The 27989-nt window shown below is 38.9% G+C and overlaps 1 protein-coding gene across 8 annotated transcripts in view; it reads left to right on the top strand.

Annotated features, from left to right (window-relative positions):
* Positions 1-5218, top strand: part of GK (glycerol kinase) — a 73894-nt gene extending 68676 nt beyond the window's left edge. For 5 of the 8 annotated variants that reach the window (XM_024742825.1, XM_024742823.1, XM_024742828.1 and 2 more), the window contains 2 exons: positions 2108-2194; positions 4062-5218. In XM_024742825.1, the coding sequence (XP_024598593.1) occupies positions 2108-2194; positions 4062-4072 (98 nt within the window). In that variant the 3' untranslated portion in view covers positions 4073-5218. The remainder of the gene's footprint in view (positions 1-2107; positions 2195-4061) is intronic. The other 3 variants (XM_024742829.1, XM_024742826.1, XM_024742824.1) reach the window with 1 other exon arrangement.
* Positions 5219-27989: the final 22771 nt, after the last annotated feature.

The raw sequence follows: 27989 nt of genomic DNA, 5'->3' as shown, positions 1-27989 counted from the left end.
TAATATATTGAAGCGTATAGTTTAATGGAGAAGAGAATATAAATGAAATATGGCCTGCCTTCCAACCCCAAAGGGAGTATAGAACCACTTTTAATGTATCTGGCTTTTAGGAGAAGCTTCTGGGATCATCTAGTACCACAGATTACTGTGATCTGTATTTTCAGTCCTGGGTGTTCCTACTTGAAGCTTTTGTTTATTCTCCTAAATAAGCTTTAAGCTTAATATCCGTTTTCTTTAAATCTTTTGTTCTGAGACTCACCTTTCTTTCTAAGATAGTGGCAAAGGCTTTCTTGCTAAGACTGTTTGCAGTTTTGAGACCCTTTATAGCTAAACTTCTCAATCATAGGTATTTTTGTAGCACAGTGCTAGTTGCTTTGAAAGATATAACAGACATGCACTCCATTTATTTTCTGGTTGCCCTTAATTAATGGCTAATGAAAATGAGTTATATGTTTTCTTTGACAAGTTAGATTTTTTTTTAACGGCACAGGGACTTCCCTGATGGTCCAGTGGTTAAGACTACGTACTTCCAATGCAAGGGGCCCGGTTTCAATCCCTGGTCGGGGAACTAAGATCCCATATGCCACGCGGCATGGCCAAATAAAATAAGATGGCACAATCCTACCTGTGTTCCCGCACTCCACTGCCCTAGCTGCCTCCACGTCAATGCCACACGTTCTTCTCCTTACTTGCAGTTGAAGACTTAATTTTAATTGCAAAGTTCTTACAAGACCAATTGATCCTTTTCTCTCTGTTCGCTTACCTTACCTGTCAGTGAATTTAAAATGCCAAGAAAAAGTTGATAAAAGAAAATTACATGATTCTATTGTTTCTGCCATCAGCATTGATGATAAAGTAATTTGATTTTTTGAGAGCTTTCGATTTTTCAAACTTTGTTTTTGTTTCAGTTAGGCTGCAGTGGATTTAAGGCAAAGTTTGAAAAACTTTTTGAGTAGATTTGTGAAAAGCACTCATGTATAATATTTTGAGAGTCTCTAAACTGTATAATAAACAGGCTAATAATATTCAATTAGTGAAATGCTGATTGTATTCCTTAAGCAATATAAGCTATATAACGGTATGATTTATCAATAAGCTATCTGATAATAGCAGTACAGACAGAATCTTACTTTGATGATCTTGAAAGGATATTGGAATTGCTACCTGGTCTCTTATCCTCTTTAAATAGGTTTAATTTATGGGAAGAATATTATGTTAGCTTAATTTCCAAAGCGTTTTGCCAGTTTTGAAGCATTAATATTTATTTTCTTGTTTGTAACTATATTTGAATGGAGTGTAAAGAATTTTTAACATACATTCAATATGTTTAAAATGTTGTAGAAGTGATTGGGGGTTTGATATTTTTTGGAGAGAGCTTATCATAAATGATGACTTCTTGGCTCTGTACTCCAAACCCACCAAAATATTTTTTCAAAGAGTGTTAAATATTCTAGATATATAATTTTTATATTCAAGAAGAGTATCTATCTATCTATTCTTTAAAGGAAGGGTTTCCAAGAGAATTCAGGTTGGAAAATATCAAAACAATCGTGTTCTCAGGCAATATTTTAAAATGTAGATTAATACAGTTTGGTTTTTTAATTATACTAACATGAATATTCAGGTGCATTTCCTTATACACCAAGTCTATTTAAAAAAGAAAATGAAACCAGTAGGGTTTGAAATTCATTTTTAATAGACGAATATAACTCTTCTCTGATAGCCAAAGGATCTATAATTTGAATTTGAGGGGAATTGGATTGCTCATTTAGTATCTTTTGGGGAAGAATCAAGAAAGCTAAAATCAACAGCCTCCCAAAAAGTTCTCCATCAGCTTTGGCTTTGCCAGTGGAAGGTTTATGTTGGTCTGTATGTTCTATGTTCTTGGCTACTTGTGGCATGCTATCTGTATTGTTTGTTGACTGTCATAAGCCTTGAATATTGATTCTGGTTTTGATTTGAAGTAAGAACTCTTTGCTAGCTTTTATGAATATGCTATTTTTATAACTTTTTTTGCTATCGTGTGATTCTTAACACCAATATTGTAATTATGTGTCTCTCTTTCGGTTTGCTTGACTGGAATTCCCTCCTACTTGGATGACCACAGGTGACCCTAGTATCTTCTGTAGTCTACCCTTGGGCTTTTTTATAGTGAGTAGCATGGTAATGTTAATCGGAGCAAGGTACCTCTCAGGTCAGTTCCTCTTTACATTAGACAATTGTATTAGTTAGCATTAATGTATTTGTGTATGACTCAGCAGAAAGTTTTTGGTGTTTTTCCTTCTTCCTATTCTTAGGAACCTGGAAAATCTATTAAAGGTCTAATTAGTTAGACCAATTGATCTTTGGGGGCAGTCAGAATTAAGGACTGTGACTCTGCTTTTATTCTCTTTTTAGTAGATGATGATTTTCTCTGAGGGGGCTACATTCTGCTGTCAGCTGCAACAATAAGCACAAGTGAAAGTACTACTGTCAATGTTTAAATGAAAGGACATTCAGAGTGATAGATGAAATTTATAGTATTTGAAATCAATTAAATTGGCTTTCAAATGTACATAAGTTGTTTTTCATACTTAATGAAAATCTGCTACACAAGTCTTAATATTTCAATTCTGGTAAGAATTTCAGCCAGAGTATGTTAGCAGAGTTTCTGTAAAACTCTACAGCTAGGGAAAATTTATCATCACTTTTATTTTAGTTAAAAGAATACATTTGGTGAAATGAAGTTTTTTAAAAAGTTATTATTGAAATAAATTGGGGTCGAAATTCAAACTGAAAAAAAAAAAGAAATTCAAACTGAATTATTATTTTGCATATTAACTTCTGAATATTCTTATAAGAGTAAAATTGCTCCGTATTTTATAAAACACATTGCATAACCTGTATTAATTTAAATATAATAATCATTTTTGGAAGATGTTGCTGATGATAGCTCTCAGTTTTTCTTCAAATTAATGGCCTAAATGGAAATGACGTATTTCATATGTTGCCAAGAAAGTGAAACATTTTAACAATCTTTGTAATTAAGGAAAGAGTTAAATTATTTTTCTTAATTAATTAGAAGATTACCTGGGTGTAAAATATAAAATTTTTTATTAATATGGGAGAATATCTGTTTATAGAAATCTGACAAGCGTTAATCAGCTTGACATCATCACCAAAGTGCTATATATAAATATGGAATGAAAAGTTGTTTACATCAGCAGAAATGGGATGAAAATTATTTACATTAGCAGAACATTAAATTATCTTTTAATTAATGATAAAACTTGGGTTACTTGCATGAGAATTTAAAATTAGATTGCCTTTTTCTGTATTCTTCACGTTCCTGATAAATTTGTTCAAATCTTCTACTTCCATAATAATCATACCTTATGTCGGTATTAGTGCTCTATACCTTACAAAGGGCTTCTGTATACATAAATCTATACAGAATTAGCAGATGCTTATTTTCTTTCTGCTTCTTGGGAATGTTTGGTGGAACAGTCCAAATATTCCCCAGAAGAACTGTAGTTTAAATTAATTTTTTTAAAATATGCTGTTTGAGGAAAAGTTCTATTTTTTTCCTTTACCGTGAGTTTTTTTGGCTGCATAATGATGGTCTGGAAAAGGAAAGAAAATAACATTGCAGCTGAATGTTTTCATTGATTTTTTTTTTTCACCTTCTGTTTCCCCTTTGATACCAGTACAGAATGAAAAGGCTTGGTCTATGAAAATTAGGATATGTAGCATATGTCTAAGCTAAAGGATACAGTAAGTGTCCAAATTCCTAGGCTTCCAAAATAGATATGATTGCCATCTTCAGGATCTCTCTTGGTAACATATGCTGAGATTTGAGAAGAATTGGGATGGCTTGCCTTGGTAAACAGTTAGCAATAGTGTTTATTTACTAATTTCGGAATTGGATCAGTTGTATTTGTTGCATTTTTACCTGTGAAGCAATATTTAAGAATCATATGGAATTTCTAGCTCAATAAATTATTGAATTGTCCTCATTGTTTTAACTCCTGAATTGCATGTATTTTATTATTGACATATATGATTTTTGTCCCCCATTTTAGGTATGCCATAAATACTACCAACTCATGGATTCCAAAGATGCGAGCTCTTTACCTACCGAGAGAATCCAGTGATTCTGTCTCTTAATGTGATGACACTACTCATAGACTCTGATTTTATTTATAAGCCACTAGCTGCATGACCCTCCAAGTAGACCTGTGGCTTGAAATAAAGTAAATGCAGCAGAAAGAATGCTATAGAAACATTTGGTGTGTTTTTTAACATCGGTAGTTAAGATTGGACCTTTGGGGCTGACCCGCTCCTTTGCCATCATTTCCTGCCTCATTCCCTCTAAGATCTAGGAATAATTCAGATCCTGTCCATTGGAATCTTTTATCACATATATTCAAACTCTGATGGGCCAGGATTTGATTCCTGAACGACACATGCTTGATTAAGGGGCTGTTACTAATGGGCTAAAAATTTGTGACCTTTTGTTTGCTTCTTTTTAACAGACCCCCCTCCCCAAAGTCCTCTTTTCTGCATATTAGGGAGACCACAGCATCTTCACTGAATGTTTAAATGGAAGCCTCTACTAAATTCTTAAAATGGAAATTTAGTACCCTCATTGCTTAGGTATTTCGCTGAAAAGTAGTTGCCAAAACTGAAAATTCTTCATATATTGTATTTAACGTGGTCTCACTAATTACACTGAATTGCTCTCTGGATCTTATAGGGAAGGACACTTTCCTTTTTTTTTTCTTTCATCTCTCCTTTTTATATATTTTTTTACTTTGTATGTCTAACATACATGCCTATATATTTTATATACCAAGGGTAGCCCATTTATAAAAAGAGTACGTGTTCTCACTAATTACACTGAATTTCTGTCTGGATCTTATAGGGAAGAACACTTTCTTTTTTTTCTTTTTGTCTCTCCTTTTTATATTTCTTACTTTGTATGTGTAACATACATGCCTTTATATTTTATATACTGAGGGTAGCCCATTTATAAATTAAGAGCACACTGTATTCGGTAGGTTATAATGGGGCTGGTCTTAAGTGGACCTCTATGTGTATAAATATTTTGGAGAAAACAGCTGTATACATTTTTGGGCAATGGTTATGCATATTATTTACCAGGAGAAACTTTTTCTTAAAGAGCCAACATTTAAAATTTAAGTATATGTTCTATGTCAATAAAAGAAAATGTACTTTATTGTGACTATAATTTCTTATACCATACTTTTATATGCTAAAAAAGAAAAGAGAAAAAACTGTGGAATACTACAGCAAATATTGTTTTCAAATACAAGCACTAGTTCATATAAAGTTATTTTTCCTTTGACGTAATTTTACACATATTTAGTATGTTTTGAGAGGATGTCAAAAAAGGTTAAAACACTTAAGTAGAAAAAAAAGCCAAGAATCTCTTTCTCTCCAAGTATGTTATCAATTGCTGATAAGCAATTAAAATTTCTATTTGAGATAACAGATAGCTATCTCTGCTTATTGTCATATTACAACTGAAAAAAAAAGGTTTTATTGATAGAAATGGCTTCTAGTAAAACCAAGAATTTCTTTCTGCCCCCCACCGACAACCAAGAATTTCTCAAAAAATTTAATGTTATGTGTTGTAAAAACGTAACCTAATCTAGCTTCTTAATGTCAATTTTAAAATATCTTAAAATTAATTTGTTTTACTACCAACAAGAAGATACTGCCTTCTAATTATTTTCTTCAGTCAGTGATGAAAATGGGAAAATATTTATATATTAATATAAAAGGTTTTGTTTTGTTTGGAATTAATGTAGCTTTCATTTGCAGTTCTGATTACGCTGTTTCTAAATCAGTGAGTCTGCTGGGTTTTATTGACGCAGCTGCCACTTTAGTGACGTAAATATTGTAGAAAGGTACTATGAAATTATTACTTTGTGGCAAGGATACTTTTAAACATAATTACGTTTCTACAAAGGTAGGTTGAGTTAATGTAAATAGTTGTGAAAATCATTGTTCAAATAATTTTAAGATTACATTAATTTTCTATAGATTGCAATATTTATAAATGTTTGAAATTATACACATTGATATTTAATGATAAATTTACTTAAAATAAATCAACCCTCATTCTTACTTGCATTTCTCATTTGCAGACTAGAACTTAGATCAAAGTTAAATTGAGAAAGAAATTGCAGGACACGTGAAGCTCAGCTGTTAGCACTTGATCAGGCACACTCTGAAGAATTAACCGACAGCCGAAGAAGTAGTTTCTGGAATGATGAGCACCTTACTCGTTCTGTTAGAAAAGACTACAGTGTCCCATCTCAGCATCGAGAAAATACCCTGCTGAGGTCGGCAGCCTTTATCAATAGGGTCTTGTGGTCATGGCTAACCGTGACCTACTGGTTCCACTCTCTGCTTCAGTTTCTCTCTACCTGGGTGATTTGGTGGAATGAAGTACACCACTGTTCTCTGAACACAATAGCCAACACCTCAACCTTTTTTTTGTTCTCCAGGTAATCGGTAACATAAGTAATGCATTTTTGCTTCTGTAATAATATCTTAGAATTTTTTAGTGTGTTTCTTTTGAAATGCCTAAAGGTCAGTTCTTTGGCTTATGGGTATTTTGTATCATGTGGGAATGAAGAATGATAGCTATTTAGGAGGGACCACCAATCAAAATATGTCATAGCACAGAAACTGTAACAGTATTGGCAGTCTAGTCAGTAGTATTTACCTCACAGTGTCTACCTAATCGTAAATAGAAGTTCAAAAATTAATATTTTTATAGCTTTAATGAGTTATAATTGATATACAGAAAACTGTACATATTTAATGTATATACTTTGATGAGTTCAGACATATGCATACACCCATTATCCCATTACCACAATCAAGGTTATAAACATATCTGTCACCTCCAAAATTTTTCTTATGTCCCTTTGCTTGTTGTGTTTGTGTGTTAAGAATGCTTAACATGAGATCTACCCTCTTACATTTTAAAATATTTATTTATTTATTTTTGGCTGCATTGGGTCTTTGTTGCTGTGTGCGGGCTTTCTCTAGTTGTGGTGAGCGGGGGCTACTCTTCGTTGCGGTGCGCGGGCTTCTCATTGCGGTGGCTTCTCTTGCTGTGGAGCACGGGCTCTAGGCGCGTGGGCTTCAGTAGTTGCGGCACACAGGCTCAGTAGTTGTGTCTCTTGGGCTTTAGAGCTCAGACTCAGTAGTTGTGGCGCACGGGCTTAGTTGCTCCGCAGCATGTGGGATCTTCCTGGGCCAGGGCTCAAACCCATGTCTCCTGCATTGGCAGGCGGATTCTTAACCACTGTGCCACCAGGGAAGCCCTACCCTCTTAAATTTTTAAGTGCACAATACCATATTGTTAACTGTAGGCACTATGTTGTACAACAGATCTCTAGAACTTATTCTTCTTGTGTAATTAACTTCATATCCACTGAACAACTCCCCATTTCCCCCTCACCCCAGACCCTGCTAGGCAACAATCTGTTTTCTGTTTCTATGAGTTTGACTTTTTAAGATTCCACATGTGAAGTAAGATCATGCAGTATTTCTTTCTGTGTCTGGTTGATTTCACTTAGCATAGTATCTTCCAGGTCCATCGATGTTGTCACAAATAGTAGAATTTCCTTCTTGTTTTAAGGCTGATCAAGATTCCACTGCATGCATATACCACATTTTCTTTTTTTTTCCCCCACATTTTCTTTAACCATTCATCTGTCAATGGACATTTGGGTCGTTTCTATATCTTGGCTATTGTGAATAATGCTGCAGTGAACATGGGAGTGTAGATATCTCTTCAAGATCCTGATTTCAAAGCTTTTGGATATATACTCAAAAGTGGGATTGCGGGGTCATATGGTAGTTCTATTTTTAATTTTTTTGAGGAATCCTCATACTGTTTTCCACAGTGGCTGTACCATTTTACGTTCCCACCAACAATGTTACAAGTGTTCCAAAAATTATTTTTTAACTAGAACTTTGTAATAACTTGTTTTACCTAATAATATTTAAGTAATGAAGTTTACTTGATCCGTTCTAGCAACCTAACAATTTGTAAGGTCACATAACAGGCAATTATTGGAAAACTGAGTGGCTTTTTTAAAACCAACTTGGTTGCTACTTGGTCTATATTTTATAGGTACATATCTTAGTTCTGGTCTTATGATAAAGTATAAATTGTGTTAAGTATCATAGACAAAAAACTCTCGCAAGTGTTTCCAAACGTTTCCCTGTCATCAGATTTAGTGAAAATGACCTATTAAATTGGGGGACTTACAAAGATAAATATTCTGAGAAGCAGAAGATAGTTTAAAAACAAGTTGCTCAACTAGACCAATATCTCTGTTTACCAGTTTTCATCCTATTTCAGGTAACTATTTCTACCTGACAGCATAATAGTTGAGGATAACAATATTTTTCAGTTTTCCTGTGTAGTATTAAAATTAAGTAGCTTCTTTTATTCCCCATTATTAAACCTGATATTATTTATCTCATTGATTGCTTATTATGATATGACTAGTTTACAAGTGGATTTCATAAATATCAGATCACTTAAATCATCTCCAAAACATTCATCAAAAGGAGACAACTGGTTAAATTAACTGTGCTACAGCCACACAATATAGAACATGTAGCTTTAGAAAAGCATGAGGATGCTGTCTAGAAACATGGAAACATCCAAGATAAGTGAAAAAGCAAGGTACAGAGGAGTGCGTAAGTGTGCTACCTTTCCATTTAAAAAAAAAAGAAAAGGGAAAATCTAGGATGTTTGCCTGTGCCAGAAGGACACATAAGGAAATTGGGAAGCTGCTGCATAGCACAGGGAGATCAGCTCGGTGCTTTGTGACCACCTAGAGGGGTGGGATAGGGAGCGTGGGAGGGAGGGAGATGCAAGCGGGAAGAGATATGGGAACATATGTATATGTATAACTGATTCACTTTGTTGTAAAGCAGAAACCAACACACCACTGTAAAGCATTTATACTCCAATAAAGATGTGGGGGGAAAAAAAAGAAGCTGTTAAATAGTACTGGAACAGAACGCAGTGATCAGGCATGTGGGACACAGGAGTAGGGAAAAACATAAAAGTTATATATTTGAACCGTGTTAATTGCTAGTATGTGTAATATTGAACCATGTTAATATATTAACTGTTTGCAAAACTAATTTAAAATTTTTGAACTTAAATTCAGAGACCATTGTACATGAATGTTCATGACAGCATTATTCATAACAGCCAAAAAGGAAATAACCCACATGACTATCAGCTGATGAATGGATAAGTGAAAGTTGGTATATCCATACGATGGAATATTATTCAGGTATAAAAATGAATAAAGTACCAGATACATGCTACAACATAAATGAACCTTGAAAACTGCACAAAGTGAAAAAAGTCATGTACAAAAAGCCACATATTGTATGGTTCCAGTTGTATGAAATGTCCAGAATAGACAACTCCATAGGGACAGGAAGTGGATTAGTGGCTGCCAGAGTCTGGGGGGAGGGGAAAGGGGACGTGATTGCTAATGGACAGGGTTTCTTTTGGGGTGATGATTGCACAACTTTGTGACTATACTAAAAACTGAATGATACACTTTAAAGGAGCGCATTTATGGTATATGAATTATATTTCAATAAAAATGTAACTTTAATTTGCATTTACGTAAAATAAATACACATGACCAGTCCCTGATGGCATGTGAACTGGTAGGCCCTGAAATGAGCCCTCTGAAGGAAATAAATTTTATTTGCTCCTTGAAAAATGGAGGTTAATAAATTTATCTCCTTTTTATTTCACTTTCATTAACTATTTTTTAAGTATCTAATACTGGAAATAAGAAAAATGCTTTAGTCACTGATACATAAAAGATTATGATGAAGTAGAAGATCTGGCCTCCCATTCAGTTTCCCAGGCGTTTTCATGGTCTGTCCAATAGAATATAGTGATAAAAAGAGTGCAGCTAACTCGTTTTCCCCAAAGACTTGGTAAATGAGGAGGCAGTCTTCTGAACGTATTAAGCAAATCATATCACTATTAATTACCAGTAACTTGACTTCTAGTTACGAAACTATGCTGTTTCCTAATTTTCTTGAAAGTTTAGCCTCATCTGTTTATCATCTTCTTTCTCCTCAAACTCATTTTAAACCTTCAACCTTTCATTAATTTACCACCACATCTTTTTCTTTACTGCTGTTTATAGGAGGAAACGATAGGTCTGTTTGTCATCTACCTCTTCAAATAATTGTAAATCTAATTCAAATGGCAGTGAATGTTTACAAGTTCACACTCTACATCACTGGTTTCTCAACAGCCCAGGGAGCGCTTTGTAAAATGAGCATTCCTGTCCATTTAGTTCTTTTGATCAAATTGTTTGTTTGGAAATCAGAGTAATACTGCTCTTAGAAAAATTAGAAGATAAGAGGTTACAAAGAATAGTAGAAAATCATTTATTTTTTCCCCAAACTTTAAGGTGGTATTTTCATAGATCTTGAATGTTCATAAACTTTACATAAAAAGTTTAACCTGCACAACAATACAATGTATCATGTGTACGGACACATACAGTTGAACTAGAAGTATGAAACTTGCATAGGGATGATAGATACCAAGTTTAGGATGGTGGTTACTTCTGGAAGGCAGAGCATGGAATCGGGGCAAGAGACTTCACTGGAACCTGAAAAGTTGTGTTTCTTAAAAAGTTAAAAGCTAAAGCAAATATAGCAAAATCTTAAGATTTGACTGAGTGGTGGGGTACGGATGTATTTACTATATTCTCTAATTTTCTGTATGCTTGAAATATTTCATAGTAAAAATGTAAGGTGTATCGTCCTCCTAATTTTATGTATCTAAGTCCACCACTCACTGTCCATTAGTGTAATTTTGTTTATCCTGGCACCCTTCCCAATTAAAAGGGCTGAAATCTTATTGATCTTCTGGCACAATTATTTCAAGCACCTCATGTGAAGCATCAATATTCAGAGTAAATAAGGTGTATTAGAAATTATATCCTTGCTTAGCCATTCATTTGTTATGAATTCCGTGACTCAATACTTGTCTTCTTTCCAATATAGAAACTTCCACAAATTTTAATAGATAATTGCGCTGCTGACAGCCCACCGCATTTATAATTACATATTAAGACTAGAAAATTTCTGGGCCGAAAAGTCTCAATTCTAGATTTAAGTTTAATATCAAGGGGAAAAGACCATTGCCATTATATTGGATTTCAAATCAGGCACAAGACCTGTTTTATTCTATTCCAGGTTCTAGTTCATTACAGGTGAAAGAAAGCACTAAATAATAAAATTGGTTGAAATTTGTTTCCTTCCAAGCATGTGTTTACAAGACCACAAAGACATGGGTAAAATAAAATGGTAGGGTGGCGATCAAAATGATTAGCACCTTCTGTGGAAGGGAAAATTGGGCTCTGAAACTGAACAGTTATCCCCGTAATTTTCGTTTTTTGTTTGTTTGTTTGTTTGTTGCGGTACGCAGGCCTCTCACTGCTGTGGCCTCTCCCACTGCGGAGCACAGGCTCCGGACGCGCAGCCTCAGCGGCCATGGCTCACGGGCCCAGCCGCTCCACTGCACGTGGGATCCTCCCTGACCGGGGCACGAACCCGTGTCCCCTGCATCGGCAGGGGGACTCTCGACCACTGCGCCACCAGGGAAGCCCTATCCCCATAATTTCAAAGAACTCTTAATGGATGTCATATTTCGTCTCAGGAGTTATGGTAATTTATTTAATCACTCTCAAAGCAATTACTTCTGTAAACTATTTTTTTTTAATTTTTGAATTTTATTTTATTTTTGTATACAGCAGGTTCTTATTAGTCATCCATTTTATACGCATCAGTGTATACATGTCAATCCCAATCGCCCAATTCATCACACCACCACCACCACCCCGCCACTTTCCCCCCTTGGTGTCCATACGTTTGTTCTCTACATCTTTGTCTCTATTTCTACCCTGCAAACCGGTTCATCTGTACCATTTTTCTAGGTTCCACATATATGCGTTAATATACGATATTTGTTTTTCTCTTTCTGACTTAACTCTGTATGACAGTCTCTAGCTCCATCCACGTCTCGTAGTTTCATTAGGTCCCATTTTTTATTTTTGTTTTTATTTCCATTACTCTAGGAGGTGGGCCAAAAAAGATCTTGCTGTGATTTATGTCAAAGAGTGTTCTTCCTATGTTTTCCTCTAAGAGTTTATCCCTCTAAGGGATTACTTCTGTAAACTATTCTTTTTAGCCCAAGCTCCTAGGTCAGAGCCACTAGGGCGGCAGTAGGGGGGCAGACTCCTTTGGAGCTACTGACCCTCCTGCCCCCACCTTCCCGGCATTCACTGCCCTCGGCCTGCGCCTGCCTCCCTCGTTCCTCAGCTGGAATCAGTCGCCCTCCCTTCAGGCCCATCCCTCCTGCCCCATGACATCAATCAACCAATAAGCCACTACCAGGTGCCCAGCCCCATGCCAGTAGCTCAAGGGTGCCCAAGAGAAGAAGGCTTAACCTGCCTTCAAGGACCCTGGTGTCTGTCTGGAGAAGTAAACCATACACAGTAAGAACCAGGAAGGTAGCGCCCTGAGGGACGGGGTGCTCAGAAAAGCAGAGAGGATGGGTTGGTGGGATCTGTTCACCTGTGCTACATTTCTTTTTCCCCATTACGGCTGGATATTTCACTTCTGTTTACTCACAGTCGGGGAGATGTGACTGCTAGTTAGTTGCTTTGTCTAATAGACTTGTAAAGGAAGAGCCATGACTAATGAATAAAACTAAATTGTTTAGATTTTTCCTTGACTTTTCAGTGTTATGTTCACATATCCATCCTGCAGAGTGGGGTAATTCTCTCATTCTCTTTGTTAAATATGTGTGTATATGTGTATCCTGCAGGGATACACATTCACCTCTCCCAACACACACACACACACACAATGGGTTATAGACTTCTGTGGGTTATAGATAATACGAATTATTGGTGGGGAATTTTTGCCATGTCTCTAGTGTGTAAATGTGTTCACGAGAGCCACCAGGTGCCCCTTCCCTCCTTCTCAGAAAGAGGCACCCATGTGTGCCAGGCCTGCCCGGGACCAAGCCTCTAACACACAGGGCTTAGTATGCTCTGAAGCCTGTCGCTGCTTATTACTGTTTTTCTAATTAACTTTGATCAGTGTGTTTGGCTAATTGAACTGCACTCACTGGTAATTGCATGGGCCTCCCAGAAAGAATGTTGCCTTTCAGGACTAAGGCAAGGAAATCCCCATTCCCAGATTCTTGGCTTGAGCCAAACAACTGTGTAGTTCAAGCCAAGGATTTGTGTCCCACCACTAGTAGAAGAACTGGTGATGGTACAAGTGTTAACGTGGGTTTCTTTAATCTGGTTATAGTAGACAGGATTTCAAACGTAATGTTGTGGTTTTGTTTTTCATTGAGTTACACTTTGGACACTGTAATGCCAATATTAAGTGATTATAACACGGATGGATGCTGAGCCATTTCTGATGAAAAGTCTCAGATATCCAATCACAATGTGTACCATACAAGATTCCCCTATGTTTCCAAAGTCCATCACTTGTAGTCTAAATTTTTTTATCGGCTTCCTAGAGGTCATGTGGAATAGAATCTAGTGACTGATTGATTACCTTTTGAAAAGCTGGCTTGTTATAAACAAATTCACCTCCTAGGTGGCGCTGTTTTCAACACTCAGGCTTTTTGTCTTCTCATGTAGCCTTCCTTTCCGTCAGCGTATACTGCAGAAGTGGCTGGGGTACTTGTTTTGGGTAATCATAATTACATGAAAGCATCGTAGTGATCATAGGAGATGTCCAGGATGCCTTCATGCTAGGATCATAAAAACCAAAGGCTTAAGTGAAGCCATCAATCCATTTATACTTTCCTGCCTCTCTGATTTTTCTTAGAATTTTCAGCTCATGAAAAAACTCAGATTTGTAGATAATTTTTTTCATCATCTATAATTTAACATTTAACGATTTAAAGACTGAACTATCTCTGCTAATTACACATTATATACTGTCCTAAATTTATTCAGTCATAAAGATCTTCATAGTTAGCCTATTTTCTTAAAAAAGCCTTTTTAGAATACCTCTCTTCGTAGTTGACTCTTGGGATGACATAGTAGAACCAGCCAATTCCAAGGCAATAGTGTGCATCCATTATTTTCCCTGATACCAACCAGATTATTTTTCATTCTTCCTTATTTTATTGTTTCTGCTTCACCTATGCAGTTCTAGAAAATTATAAAGAAATAATCTCTTTATAACAATCCACAAATAATGACCAAATCAAGGCAAAATTGTGTTAATTGTACCTTATGTTGATACCATCATTAGTGTCTCAATACCAAGCAGGTTTCTTAAAACTCTATTATCATTGTCATTAGCTTCTTACATATTGAGTTTTACAGTTATTAAGAAAATATTCTTTATTGCTACAGTCCTTCAGCACGTTGATCATATATCCACTATAAGCACTTGAGCATCCAAATTATGCCGCAGAGCAGCTAAGCCCGTGAGCCACAACTACTGAGCCTGCGCTCTGGAGCCCGTGCTCTGCAACAAGAGAAGCCACCGCAATGAGAAGCCTGCGCATCGCAATGAAGAGTAGCCCTGGCTCACCGCAGCTAGAGAAAGCCCACGCGCAGCAACAAAGACCCAACACAGACAAAAACAAATTAATTTAAAAAAAATATATATATATAACAAAACATAGCTAATCTGGAAAATGGTGAATAATCTAATTTACGTAATAATTTGTAAACATTTTCCACGTACAGTTGTATGAGGTAGAGGGTATACTTTGAAAAAAACGATCACTCATATCAATGTTAGTAAGCTACAAATAGGATTAAGTTCCTTTCATCATAAAACAGTTGCTGAATCAACAATTTGAACAATTTATTCCTTAGGTATCTTTTGGGTAAACTGTATTTTAAATGGAATTCTTTTTCTATAAAATAAAATATATTTTCAAAGAAATGTTGTTGAATACACCACTCTGAAAAGAATCATAAACAACTTTGGAATTGAGTAATCCAAATTAATGTTTATCTAAGAGAAGTAATGCTATTCTGCTTTGCATTGTACTATGAGTAAGAAATTTAGTTGTAGATGTATAGATGCTAAAAATACGTAAGCAGGAAGATGTAGTGAAAGATTCTTTTGCTCCCGAAATTCTTTTCGGAGCTTTGCTGTAGAAAGACATTAAAAAGGCTTTTATCCAAAACACGTGAGTAGGATGTTAACTTGAAACGAAGTGAATGGCCTTAGAATTATATTATTGCCTTCTCTACAGTCAGGTTTCTAGGTTAAAGAATGAGTTTTGTTTCTTTATTTTATTTTATTTTACTTTATTTTATTTTATTGAAGTATAGTTGATTTACAATGTGTTAATTTCTGCTGTACAGCAAAGTGATTCAGTTATATATATGTGTGTGTGTGTATATATATGTATATATATTCTTTTTCATATTCTTTTCCATTATGGTCTGTTACAGGATACTGAATATAGTTCCCTGTGCTATACAGTAGGACCTTGTTGTTTATCCATCCTATATATATTAGTTTGCATCTGCTAATCCCAAACTCCCAATCCTTCCCTCCCCCACCTCTCCCTTGGCAACCACAAGTCTGTTCTCTATGTCCGTGAGTCTGTTTCTGTTTCATAGATAGGTTCGTTTGTGTCGTATTTTAGATTCCACATATAAGTGATATCATATGGTATTTGTCTCTCTCTTTCTGACTGACTTTGCTTAGTATGATAATCTCTAGGTCCAGTGAGTTTTGTTTTTAAAATTGCTTTCAGTGGAGGTAATTTTAGTGCACTTGGGGAAGGGATTGGAGAAAGGAAGGTAGACTTCTTCTTTTCATGTTTTATTGATCAGTTGGCTTTAGTATATCCAAATGAACTTGGCTATTCTAATCATGTATGCTTAAAGATTTTCTGGAATCAAAAGGAAAAAGATTAGAATCCAATTCTGCCATCAAATATTTGGTTACTAAAGTAGAATATACTTAGATGATTAACAAATTTTGCGTAAATATCATCTCAAAATAATAAATAAAATTAAGTTAGTGACGTTGTTAGCATCAAAATTTCAGTTTAGGGTAGTTGTAATTTTTAATAACTTGTGAGCTGGGTGTGTCAGTTATCTATTGCTGCATAGGAGACTGCCCCAAAACTTTGTGGTTTAAAACAACGACAATTTTATTGATCACAATTCTGTGGACCATCGGTTTGGCCTGGGCTCATTCGGGGCGGTTCTGTTGATCTAGCTTGGATCATTCATGGGCCTGCAATCAGATGACAAGTTGGCTGGGAGCTGGCTGGCCCCAGTTGACCCTAGTCACACATCTGACAGTTAGCTAAGACTGTCAGCCAGAGCACCTAAGTTGCTCTTAATTCTTCTCGTGGTGGCTGGGTTCCACGAGGACAGGAGTGGAAGTTGTAGGGCCTCTCGAGGCCTTGGCTTGGAAGTCCTACAATGTCACTTCCACTGCTTTCTGTTGGTCAGAGAGAATCATAAGGCCAGCCTGAATTCAAGGGAAGGGAAAATAGTTTCCATCTCTTGATAGAAAGAGCTGCAGACAGTTTGTGGCCATATTTATCTATCACACTAGGTTATTTGGATCAAACTTCTCATTGAAAATGTTGAAATAATGCCTTAAAAGTATTGAAGAGCTAAGAAAACAATAGCGAACTCTCAGGTTAATGTTTAATTTGGGGATGTTAGCCTGTAATCCAAGGTATAAGCTATCAGAGCACCAAAGATGAATTGGCTTTACACTTCGGATCCAGATGTCCAGGACCAGGACACTTCAAAATAAAGGGAGTCTTACAGGTGATTCTGCAGCATTATGGAAGGACCCGGGAAGATTGCACCTCCAGGATAAGGACTAACCCTCACCCTAACCCTTATTCCCTATCGCAGGAGCCTACAGAGGAGGCCGCCTTGGCTCTGAGCACAACTAGAGAAGAAGAAAGAGAGTCCCTGAGAAGTTGGCACATGCAGATTTGTACCCCCAGAACTCATAGCTTCAATGAGCTGGGTCCCTCAAGGCCTGAACTTAGTTGACGCAGTCTGAACAGGAAGTGCTGCAAGGTGTCTGACCTAATCGAACCACAGAGCCTCTCCATCCTAGGCCTTTGGAGGCCACCAGAAATAATTTTCCTAAGGCATCAAGCAGCATGGAGTCCACGGTGCCACTAGAAGACAAGACATCATGAAAAAGAACCTGCTAAAATAACATCAGAAAGAGATTTTTATCGTTTCAGATATTATCAAACAGGTTTAAAGAAATCAATGACAAACTTGAAAACATCTGCAAAGCAGATTTGAAACAGAATCCGTCTGAAATTCTAGGAAAGAAAGATTCATAACCAAAATTAAGAATGCCGTGAATGTATTGAGGATTGGACACCTCAGAAGAGAGAATGAGTAAACTGGAAGACAGATCAGGACAAATTGTCCAGCATCGAGCACAGGAAGAAAAAGTGGAAAACCTCTTCCAGCCCAACAGGGAGTTCTGGAGGGCAGACTGACTGTTAAAGGAGCCCCGCATTGGGCAGCCACCCGAAAAAGCATGAGCCCAGTTCAGAAACTGAGAAGGAACCCAAAGGAGCCAACAGCTGCTAACTGCACTCCTCTCAGGTGAGCAGAGCCCCTTCCACACCTGTCACAGACACCGTAAGAAGTGAAAACGCTAGTCAGGGAGGGGACAGATATTTGCGTCATATATGACCAAGAACTTGTATCCAGAATCGAAAAGAACTTCTCTAAGTCAATGAGAAAATGGGAGACAGCCCAATTTAGAAAAATGGCTAGAGGAATGGAGCAAGCAAGTACCTCACCAAAGAGGAAATCCCAAAGGCTATACTCTCTTTTTTAGGGAAGCATATGTGGGTAGTAAAAGTATTAAAAATGCAAGGGAGTGCAAGTCAGAATAGTGGTTACCTCTGGAAGTCTGTGGAGGGTATTGTGGTTGGGCCATGTCTTAGTCCATTCAGGTTGCGATAACAAAAATACCGTCGACTAGTGGCTTAAACAACAGATATTTATTTTTCACAGTTCTGGAGACTGCGAAGTCCAAGAGCAAGGCACCAGCAGATTCAGTGTCAGGAGAGGGCCTGCCTCCCAGTACATAGCCATCTTCTCACTCTGTCCTCACAAAGTAGAAGGGACAAGGGAGCTCTTTGGGGTCTCTCTTACAAGGCCAGTAATGGCATTCATGAGGGCTTCACCCTCATGACCTAATCATCTCCAAAGACTCAACCCCAACCACCATCACCTTGGGGATTAGGCTTCAAGAATATGAATTTTGGGGGGACACAAACATTCAGTGTAGAGCAGACAGTAACGTGGGAAGCATGTAGGATGACAGCCATTGTATCTCATGAGTGGAGTGGTGGGTACATGGGGGTTCACCTTATAATAACACATCATTTATTTAATTGCATATTTACGTTTTATCTACTTTATGTAAATTCCATCTCACAATAAAAAGCCAAAATATTTAAAACAGCTGAGACCATAGAGGAAAATATCTTAAATGAGAAATAAGCAACATGATTAAAGTCTGAAGCCTATCCAACCCTCTTTACTCTGATATTTTTCCTCCATAATACTTACTGCCTTCTGACACATTATGTATTTTATTAAATGACTTTGCTTTGTTGTCTTTTTCTCTTACCCTCCTCTGGAATGTATGCTCCATGAAGGCAGGGAGTTTTATTCTGATTTGTCTATTTCTTAATCCTAAGTACCTAGGAGTGTGTAGCACGTGGTAGGTGCTGAATATATATGTGTAGAATGAATGAATGAATGAATTGCATTCTAAGAATTTACCTTTAGCTGCTAAAGAGATTGTTCTGGTGGTTTGGGAATGGCCATTTTAGGATGCCACTTTATGAATGATGGAACTCCTGGTGGATTGGATAATAATTTTTCATCATGTGTATGGTGATTGGTCACTGGAGTGTTCAGCTTCCCACAGAGTTTGGTCTGAAGGAGGGCTCATGGGCCATTTTATCTCCTAGGAGCTGCCTCTGGAGTCACTTTTCTACTTCTAAATTCTCCATAAAGGTTGAGGTAAAGTGAAGAAAGTTTAACAAAAATAATCAGAACTCTGAAAGCAATTCTGGACATAGTTCCTGCATATTATAGTCATGCTATTAGAAACTCCATGATACTGGTTTTCTCCTACTATGGCCATTGTGATGTCAGTAGAGAATGCTATTGAGATTCATAAGAAAGGTCTACACTGAACAATTAATGGTGCTTTCCTAGTGAGGTATGGGGAAGGGGACTTCACTTTTACTGTATAGACATCTGTATTGTTTGACTTTTTTAAAAAGGTTTAGTAAGAATTGCAACTGTATAGATAACAAACTGAAAGCAAATCACAACTTGTAAGAATCCTGAAGGAAAAGAAAATATGTTTTGAAAACAGAGGAAAACTGGGCTTCCCTGGTGGCGCAGAGGTTGAGAGTCCGCCTGCCGATGCGGGGGACACGGCTTCGTGCCCCGGTCTTGGACGATCCCGCATGCCGCAGAGCGGCTGGGCCCGTGGGCCGTGGCCGCTGGGCCTGTGCGTCCGGAGCCTGTGCTCCGCAGTGGGAAAGGCCACAACAGTGAGAGGCCCACGTACCCAAAAAGAAAAAAAGAGGAAAACTAAGGGGAAAAAGAATGTAGTGGTTAAGATCTTGGGCTCTCTGCCTGGATTTGACACACAATAATTAGTTGTGTGGCCTTTGTCTCGTTCGGTTTGTTTGCATCATTCCCTCGTCTAGAAAATAAGGACAGTAACAATCCCCAACTCTTAGAGTTGTCAGGATTAAAAGAAATAATACATACAAATTGCTTAGGACAGGGGTGTCACAGAGCAACTGCTCAATAAATGTTAACTATTATTATCTTTTAATAGGAAAAATGGTAATGATAAGGTGTTACAAAAGGAAGAGGGTCTGTACTGAGTTTTTTCTCCTTTCTTTTGCTTCCTTCTGGTGCCTTTATGCCTTGTGCCCATGTTAAAATGTCAAGTGCCCCCAGAGGCCAGACAGGAAACTTAAAAAGGGAAGAGAGAAAGTAAAGAAAACAGGGAGAGACAGAGCTCTAGAAACAGAGGCCACACACCCTGTGTTGTTGCTATGGGGGGATTCAGGCCCCTGTTGCCTATCTTAATTAGCATAATGCTACTCATAGAAAGTAGACATTTGGGAAGTAAGAGTGGACAACCTCAAATTCGGAAGCTCTTGGAAGATAGAAGAGGTTACCAAAGCCTGAAAAATATTGCATATCCTTAAAAAGGGGGAGCCAGAATTTGAATTTAGACCTGTCTGTCTTCAAGGCGAAATGCCCAAGAGGTTCAATATCAAGCACTGACCCTCTGGTTTATGAGACGTTGCTCCTGTGAGGTAGACAATAGTAATAATATTTATTGAGATGTTATTATATATCCACATTAAGTGCTTTTATATACTTTACCATATATTATCACATTGAATTCTCATCAATAGCCTTAAAATTAGCTAGTACTATTTCACTCTGACTAGATAATTTATTGAGCTATTAGAATGTGTTTTGTTTCTGCTGTACGTTTTTTTTTTTTTCCTTTTAGCGATTGGAGGGTTTTATGCTTGGCTGGGCGTAGGCGGGTACAAAGATAAATGCTTGTAAGGGCAGTGAGTGAGGAAAGAAAGGACACAGAGCCCCATGTCTCCACCAGAGGGGAGACTCAGGTTCTTCTCCCTACAGAAACCGCAGGAGGGAAATTTAGAGGCCTCGTGGGTGGGCAGGGGTGGGGAGGGGCAGATGGTGGAGTGGTGCTCAAGGAGGCTGATTTTAGGACTAGAATCTTCCCCAGGACAGACAAGCTCCCTGAATCCCTAGTGGTGGCTCAGGGATGTTGAGTGATTTGCCCAAGGTCAAAGAGCAAGTGAATAACAGAACTGAGATTCAGGCCCAAGTACGTCAGACTCCAGAGCCAATGCTCTTGACCACACTACCAGATTTCTTAGCACTACTGACTCTCTTCTAATCGTGATTGACTGTTGTCCTGCCATATGCATTTCTGGGGCCAACATCTGGGTGATGTACACATTCAGACGTGTTACCAAGAAATGATGGTGGGAGAGCAGATGGTCACGTGCAATTCAGCCACACGGCCTGACGTCCTACTGGGTGAGCTTTGATTCCGCATTCTAGTCTATGACACGGGCTCGCTTCCTAGAAATGTGGGTCACTGTCATTCAGTAAAGTTACCATGATGAATATTTGCAGGTGTATTTACTTGCAAGCCTTTATTTTCTACTTCCGTAACTTCTGCCATTAATGTTTATGATTAATCCATAAAGCATACGTAATCGTACCTAAGTAGGTGACCCTAAATTAGCAAATTCCTATCCCATCAACCACAGAAGATTTATTCATTCTAGGAGTAATTTATTTTTTCATCACTGATTCTCTGGGGGAGATTTCAGAGCTGCTTTTCATGGCCATTGCTTCTCCGATAACTGGCAAAATAGCCTGAGAAGCCTCTGAAAGTGCTAGGTGTTTGATAAATGTCTAGCTAGAACTTTCATTGAAAGTTAAGGACAGGGGCTTCCCTGGTGGCGCAGTGGTTGAGAGTCCGCCTGCCGATGCAGGGGACACGGGTTCGTGCCCCGGTCCGGGAAGATCCCACATGCCGCGGAGCGGCTGGGCCCGTGAGCCACGGCCGCTGAGCCTGCGCGTCCGGAGCCTGTGCTCCGCAACGGGAGAGGGCACAACAGTGAGAGGCCCGCGTACCGCAAAAAAATAAAAAAGTTAAGGACAGAAAATGATCCTTCCTCTGTGAATAATACCCGAAAAGGAAAGAATGTCTTGATATAGTTGGAATAAAAAGGGCACAGTGAGTGATACACTTGATATCTTAGTTTAGTGAACAAATTTCTTACCCACCTATTCTGGCAATTGACAGGTGTAGAAACAATACGCAAACTAAAATGTCTCTATAAATTTCACGAATAAAGTGGATCAAAGAAAAGGCATCTTTTAAAAATCATTTTAAAAATTGGAAATAAAAAGTCAAAGAAACAAGCTACTGTGTCTTAAAACCTTTTAAAAACCACATTTTAGGGCTTCCCTGGTGGCACAGTGGTTGAGAGTCCGCCTGCCGATGCAGGGGACACGGGTTCGTGCCCGGGTCCGGGAAGATCCCACATGCCGCGGAGCGGCTGGGCCCGTGAGCCATGGCCGCTGAGCCTGCGCGTCCGGAGCCTGTGCTCTGCAACGGGAGAGGCCACAATAGTGAGAGTCCCGTGTACAGCAAAAACAAAACAAAACCACATTTTAAACTCGGATGAGTGGGGTGAGGGGGGAGGGAGAGGGAGAGGGAAGGGGAGAGAGAGGCAAATTAGAAAACTAACAAGCAAACCAACCAACCGGGGAACTCAGTGTGGCCAGTAGATTTAAAAGATAAGTCATTACTGAAACATCCTTATTACCTAACCCTGCGGATTGAGGACAATAAGATATACCTGGAGCTGACTCAGATGAGCTGAGATCAGCAGACTCCCCAGCTGGCCCACAGACATGTGAGCAAAATCAGTGTTTATTGTATGCAACAGATTTTGTTTTGTCAATTATATACTAATAGCTGACTGATACAATCGTTATGTCTGTTAGGAAATGGAAAGCTAACATAAGCAAATGTATAGAGATCCCAGAAACACTTTAAGTCAAGTACAAGAGAATATGGAGGCCAAAAAATAATTCCAAGTTTCCTCATTAGAAGCACAAAACCAACAGGGGCTGATACTGCAGGGGCTGGAGAGCTCGCTGGGAATCAGTGCATTAGAGCTGTGGTGATCCAGGAGGAGAGTATCCATGGGATGAGCGTCAATTAATTCTATGCTCTGATCTTGACTACTGAGGACACACATTATGTCAGCACAGCTAGCACCAGGTTTTTAGGCTTGCCACCTGTACTTGTGTATCTTCTCACTATTTTGCCCATTAGGTGAGTTTGTTCTTATAAACTGTTCATAAGTAGCTCGTCTGGTTTCGGGGTGTTTAACAAGTTCTCTTTGTTAAAGTTTTCTGGTTAAATCATTATACAAAAGGTAAAAGGGGTAAGCTTTGCTTTTTGCTGCTTTCAATGCTTCATTTAATTTACTTTTAATAGTTGAGCTTGGTGGGAAGTTTGGGCTAGTTTTAGTTCCAGATGTTCATACAGTATGAGATCTCCTGGGTGTAAACTAGGTGCTTTTGTTTAAGCCACACTTTTTGATTCATCCAAACACGTTTGGTACTTGTTAATAGGTTATAAGAAGTTTTCGATATTTGGGGAGGGTGAAGGGCGGTGCCTGTGTGCCTCCAGGCCTGATTCAAGTAAGCATTTGATTCTTAATTTACTACTAAGTCATCCTTTGGCTTTTAATTTCATTAAAACTGTCTTATAAAATATTTTATCTTCTTGAGGTAGAAGGTGTAGACCATTTCTTCCCACCCCATAGGTTACAGCTTGACCTAATATTTTTATGACTGATCATTATGCTTACTATTATTCCTGTTTAGGGTTTGTTGAGACGGCAGCATATAGACTGTATTAACAAAGGTTGGTGAGGTTTATCAGGGTTTATTGATTATAGAACAGGCTCCTCTAGAGGGGTATAAAGCACTGCCAAGTCCTTTGAGTTTTAGCCTATTGCCAGTAGTACTCTGGTGAATAATTCTGTTTTTAGAATTATTTGGGTATAGGGCTAAACATAGTGGGATATCTAACCCCAGTTTGGATCTTAGCCGTTGTGTAATCAGAAATGTTAAAGTCACTTTTGTAGCTTATTTTTATTTTGGCTATGGCTTATGGCAGCTTAGCTAGGACTTTATTTGGGGGTACTCTTTGACACGCTTTACACTGGATTTCTATTAATTTGGGTTACTTGTATGACTGCCGTGGCTGGTGTGAATTTACCAACCCTGTTTAGTTAATGTAACTTAGTCAAACTTTCGCTTACAGCTTACTTTTTATCACTGCTGTTTCCCAGGGGGGTGTGATTAAGCAAGATGTGAGCTACTTTTTAGCGTGCTTGATGCCTGCGCCTTTTAATCTTTTATGATTTAGAGGGCATTTTCACTGGGATGCAGCTATTTGGATGTGTAATTTTATTAGAAATTAACAGAAAGGCTGGGACCATACCTATGTGTTTTCGGAGTTAGTAAACTCATCTAGGCATTTTTCAGTGCCGTGCTTTAATTATTAAGCTACATTAACAGGTTGAGTTGCATTTTATATATATAAGAATTATGTATTTAAGTGATATATTGGCAGTCGGTATGGTAGTTTGGATTGTGTGTTAAAATTAGTATCGAAAGTTTTTTTCTTTTGGAGATTATTAAAATGTACTTTAATTTTGATTTTGTTGGAGGTGAATGGCAGATCTAGGGGGATGTCTGTCTATATGAGCTTTACATATCTAAGTAATGCATTGATATAGTTAGGAGGCTAGTTTTTGATAATACCAACTTTGGTCTGGTGAAATAAGGGTAATGTTTGTTAGGTGATTTAGTTCAATCTTGTATATTTTATATATTTTGCCTCGTTTTGAGGGTATAGCAGGGCAATAATAGACATACAAAGTATGAGATTTAGCAGGGGATAAGGGGTGTTTGACTAAGCAAACTATTTACTTGATACACCTGTGTGTGTGATGCTAGATCAAGAACACCAGGTCAAGTAGTAGTTGTACCTAGATAATGTTGAATGAAATAAAAACATATAACATGGGAGCTGTGAGTTTCAGTTTTATTTGGGGACTTACTGAGGACTGTAGCCCAGGAGACAGCTGTTCAGATAGCTCTGGGGAATTGCTCCAAAGAGCAGGGTTTTGTGATTATGTTGATTTTGCAGAAGGGCTCCGTGCAGTCATGCACACATCTTGGTAGAAGGTAACTGCTAGTCCTGAAAAACAGGCACCTTAGTTAATGATTTTAGTGCTTTTCTAAGTATGGGAAGATGCAAGAAATTGGTTTCATAAAAATTTCTCCTGAAAATATCTGTTTGAAGTCCTGCTCTGCCAGTTTTCCCAGAGCACAGAGTACCTCATTCCTGATCTCCGCCCTGAACTCCTTTCAGGGTGTGTTGAAGGTCAGCGAGTGTAGTGGCTAATGACTGAATCCTTGCAGAGCCAGGTAGCGAGTTGTCGCGGTCCGAGCGCGGGTTCGAAAAGAATTTCCAGACACAAGACAGAATGTAAAGAAGGTAGGGTTTATTAGAGGGAAGGGGGTTGCTGCCAGAACAGAGGGCCGACTTCCTAGTAGTCTGGGAGAGTCGACCCCGAACATGTGCTATTGATCAATTTTTATAGCCAGAAAACAAAGGAATGGTCTGAGGTGAAAATTTCGTTTACTGATGGGTCGAGGCACATACACCTTCCTTCTACAGGGTGGGAGTGGGACAGGCCAGATGCCTTTCCTCATTTGGGACAGGTCCCATAGCCCAGGTGGGCTTAGGAATTTCGTAACCATCGCAACGTGGCAGGGAGGGCGATTAAGAGTCCTGTAGGGGGTGTAACGCCGACACTTTGAGGCAGGGTCGTCCTTTGTCCTTGGAGCACCACAGGAGTGACATTCTTCAGTTGGCAGTAACATTGTTTTGTTTCTACATAAGCGTAAAAAAAATCCCTGAGATCATAGAAAATCCTCCCAGTTTTCAAGTCATTCATAGTTACAACAATGAAACCGTGTGTGGCAGATTGTTTCAGTAATTTGCCCCCATTTGGTCACATCTCCCTATATCCATGCCCCTTAGTGATCCTCTTGTACAATGAGGGCTTCACTATGTGACTTGTATTATCTAATGGGTCAAAAGTAAATGAAGTGCAAGCAAAAAGCTTGACAAGTGATAGCCCTTTGGGAATAGCTTCTCTTGTTATTCTTTGGAGCCCCGAGACCACCATGTAAAGAAGCCAGGCTTGCCTTCTGGAAGATGAGATCAGGTGGAACAGCTAATAGGTCATCTCAGCTGAGAGCTCTTAGCCAGCTAAACTTCCAGCTGACTGCATGCACCAGCCTGAGCCCAGAGGCCAGCAGTAAAGGAACCACTCGTGAGCGCAGCTCGAATTGCCAAACCTCAAAATTGTAAGTAAATGATTGTTGTTTTAAGCCATTACATTTTGGGAGTGGTTTATGACACAGTAGAAACTGATATATCTTGTGGACGACCTCATGGATTGCCTCTGCAATTCTTACGCAAAAGAAAGTGTGTTGTTTCCATCTCTAACAAGTTGGTAATGTGATAGTGTGATTTATAATAAGAAATACAGTATATATATGTTTGGTCTTTGTCCTTGTTTCTGGCACCGAGCTCCTAAAGCCCTTGGAATTTCCTGTGAGGAGAGTAATCAAGGTGTCTTTTGTTATGTTGTGGGTTGGAAGTTTCAGTCCCATCCCCAGATCGCTCTGGGAGAGGGGCGCTGGAGGTTGAGTTCTATCACTAGTGGCCAATGTAATGAGGCCTCCAGAAAAATTCAAAGGGACTGGGTTCGGACAGTCTTCAGGTTGGTGAAGATTGAGTAGAGTGGCGCACCTGGAGAAGGCATGGACGTTCTGCACCCCTTTCCACACTCCCTACAACCCTCTTCTCTCCGGCTCTTCCTGAGTTATGTTCTTCTATCGTATACCCATGACCAAGTAAGTAAAATGTTTCTGTGAGTGCTGTGAGCTGCTCTAGCAAGTTAATCAAACCCGAGGAGGGGATCATGATCTGATGTATAGCCAGTGGGGTCAGAAGCACAGGTAACAACCTGGACTTGTGATTGGTGTCTGAAAGGGGGTCAGTTTTGTGGGACTGAGCCCTTAACCTGTGGCATCTTAACGCTGTCTCCGGGTAGATAATGTCAGAATTGAGTTGACTTATAGGGTACCCAGCTGGTGTCAGAGAATGCTTGCTGGTGCGGGCAAAAGACACAGATTGGAATTGGGTATAGTTATAGGCAGAAACCTTGCTAAAGGTATTATTGAACCGTTTGGGTACCTTGGAGTCAGCTTTGATACCTCCCTCTCCTTCAGCCCGACCACCCCCATCACCAGAGTCTGTTGTTTTTACCAACTATAATTCAGAAATCCATCTCCTTTTCTCCATTTACACTGGCACCACCCTCATCAAGGCTCCCACCTGGACTACTAAACAGGGATTTCTCATTTTCCTGCATCCACCCAGCCCCACACCCATCTCTGCTCCAACATGACAGAGCAGTCACTTCAAAAAGAAATCTGACAGTGTCCCCCTCCCACTTAAAATCCTTCAGCTTCTCTCATTTATCTTAAGATAAAAGCCCATGTAGTTACCATGACCCACAGCCCTTCACGGTGTGACCGAACGCAAGTCTGTGTGCCCAACGCACAGTGAGGCCAAACAAACCAAACTGTCGAAGTTGGGAGCAGAGAAAGGTTTACTGCAGGGCTATGCAAGGAGAGCGCGAGGCTTATGCTCAAAAATGCACGAACTGTCCCATGGTTTGGGGGGAGAAGTTTTTATAGGCAGTATTTGGGGTGAGAGCTGCAGAGCGTGTGACTTTCTTCTGATTGGTTGGTGGTGAGGTAACAGTGTGGTGTTTCAGGACTCTTGTGCTCAGCCTGAAGTTACCATCCTCCACGTGGAAGGGAGGCCTTAGTCACAGTAGAAGAACTGAAAGATACACTGTTAAGTGTATTCCTTGAGGAGGAACCAAGGACACTGCCCCATCTCTGCACTATTGTTTCTTTCTTTCTTTCAGGCAAGGCTTAATTGGGAGTCATGGAGGGAGGGAAAACAAGTAACAGGTGCCCTTGCTTGCGCCCGGGTTGGGGGGTGGTAAGTTGGTTCCTTATATGGGGTGAGTGAGGTTTGGGGGGAGGGTAGAGGAGGATGAAAAGATGAAGCACAGAAAATCGTGGGGGTGATGAAGCTATTCTGTATGATACCATAAT

This window comes from Neophocaena asiaeorientalis, unplaced genomic scaffold, assembly GCF_003031525.2.
Source record: "Neophocaena asiaeorientalis asiaeorientalis breed wild unplaced genomic scaffold, Neophocaena_asiaeorientalis_V1.1 scaffold993, whole genome shotgun sequence".
NCBI lineage: Eukaryota > Metazoa > Chordata > Mammalia > Artiodactyla > Phocoenidae > Neophocaena > Neophocaena asiaeorientalis.
Note: the sequence above shows the minus strand (reverse complement) of the source record. Positions and strands in the feature narration are given on the sequence as shown.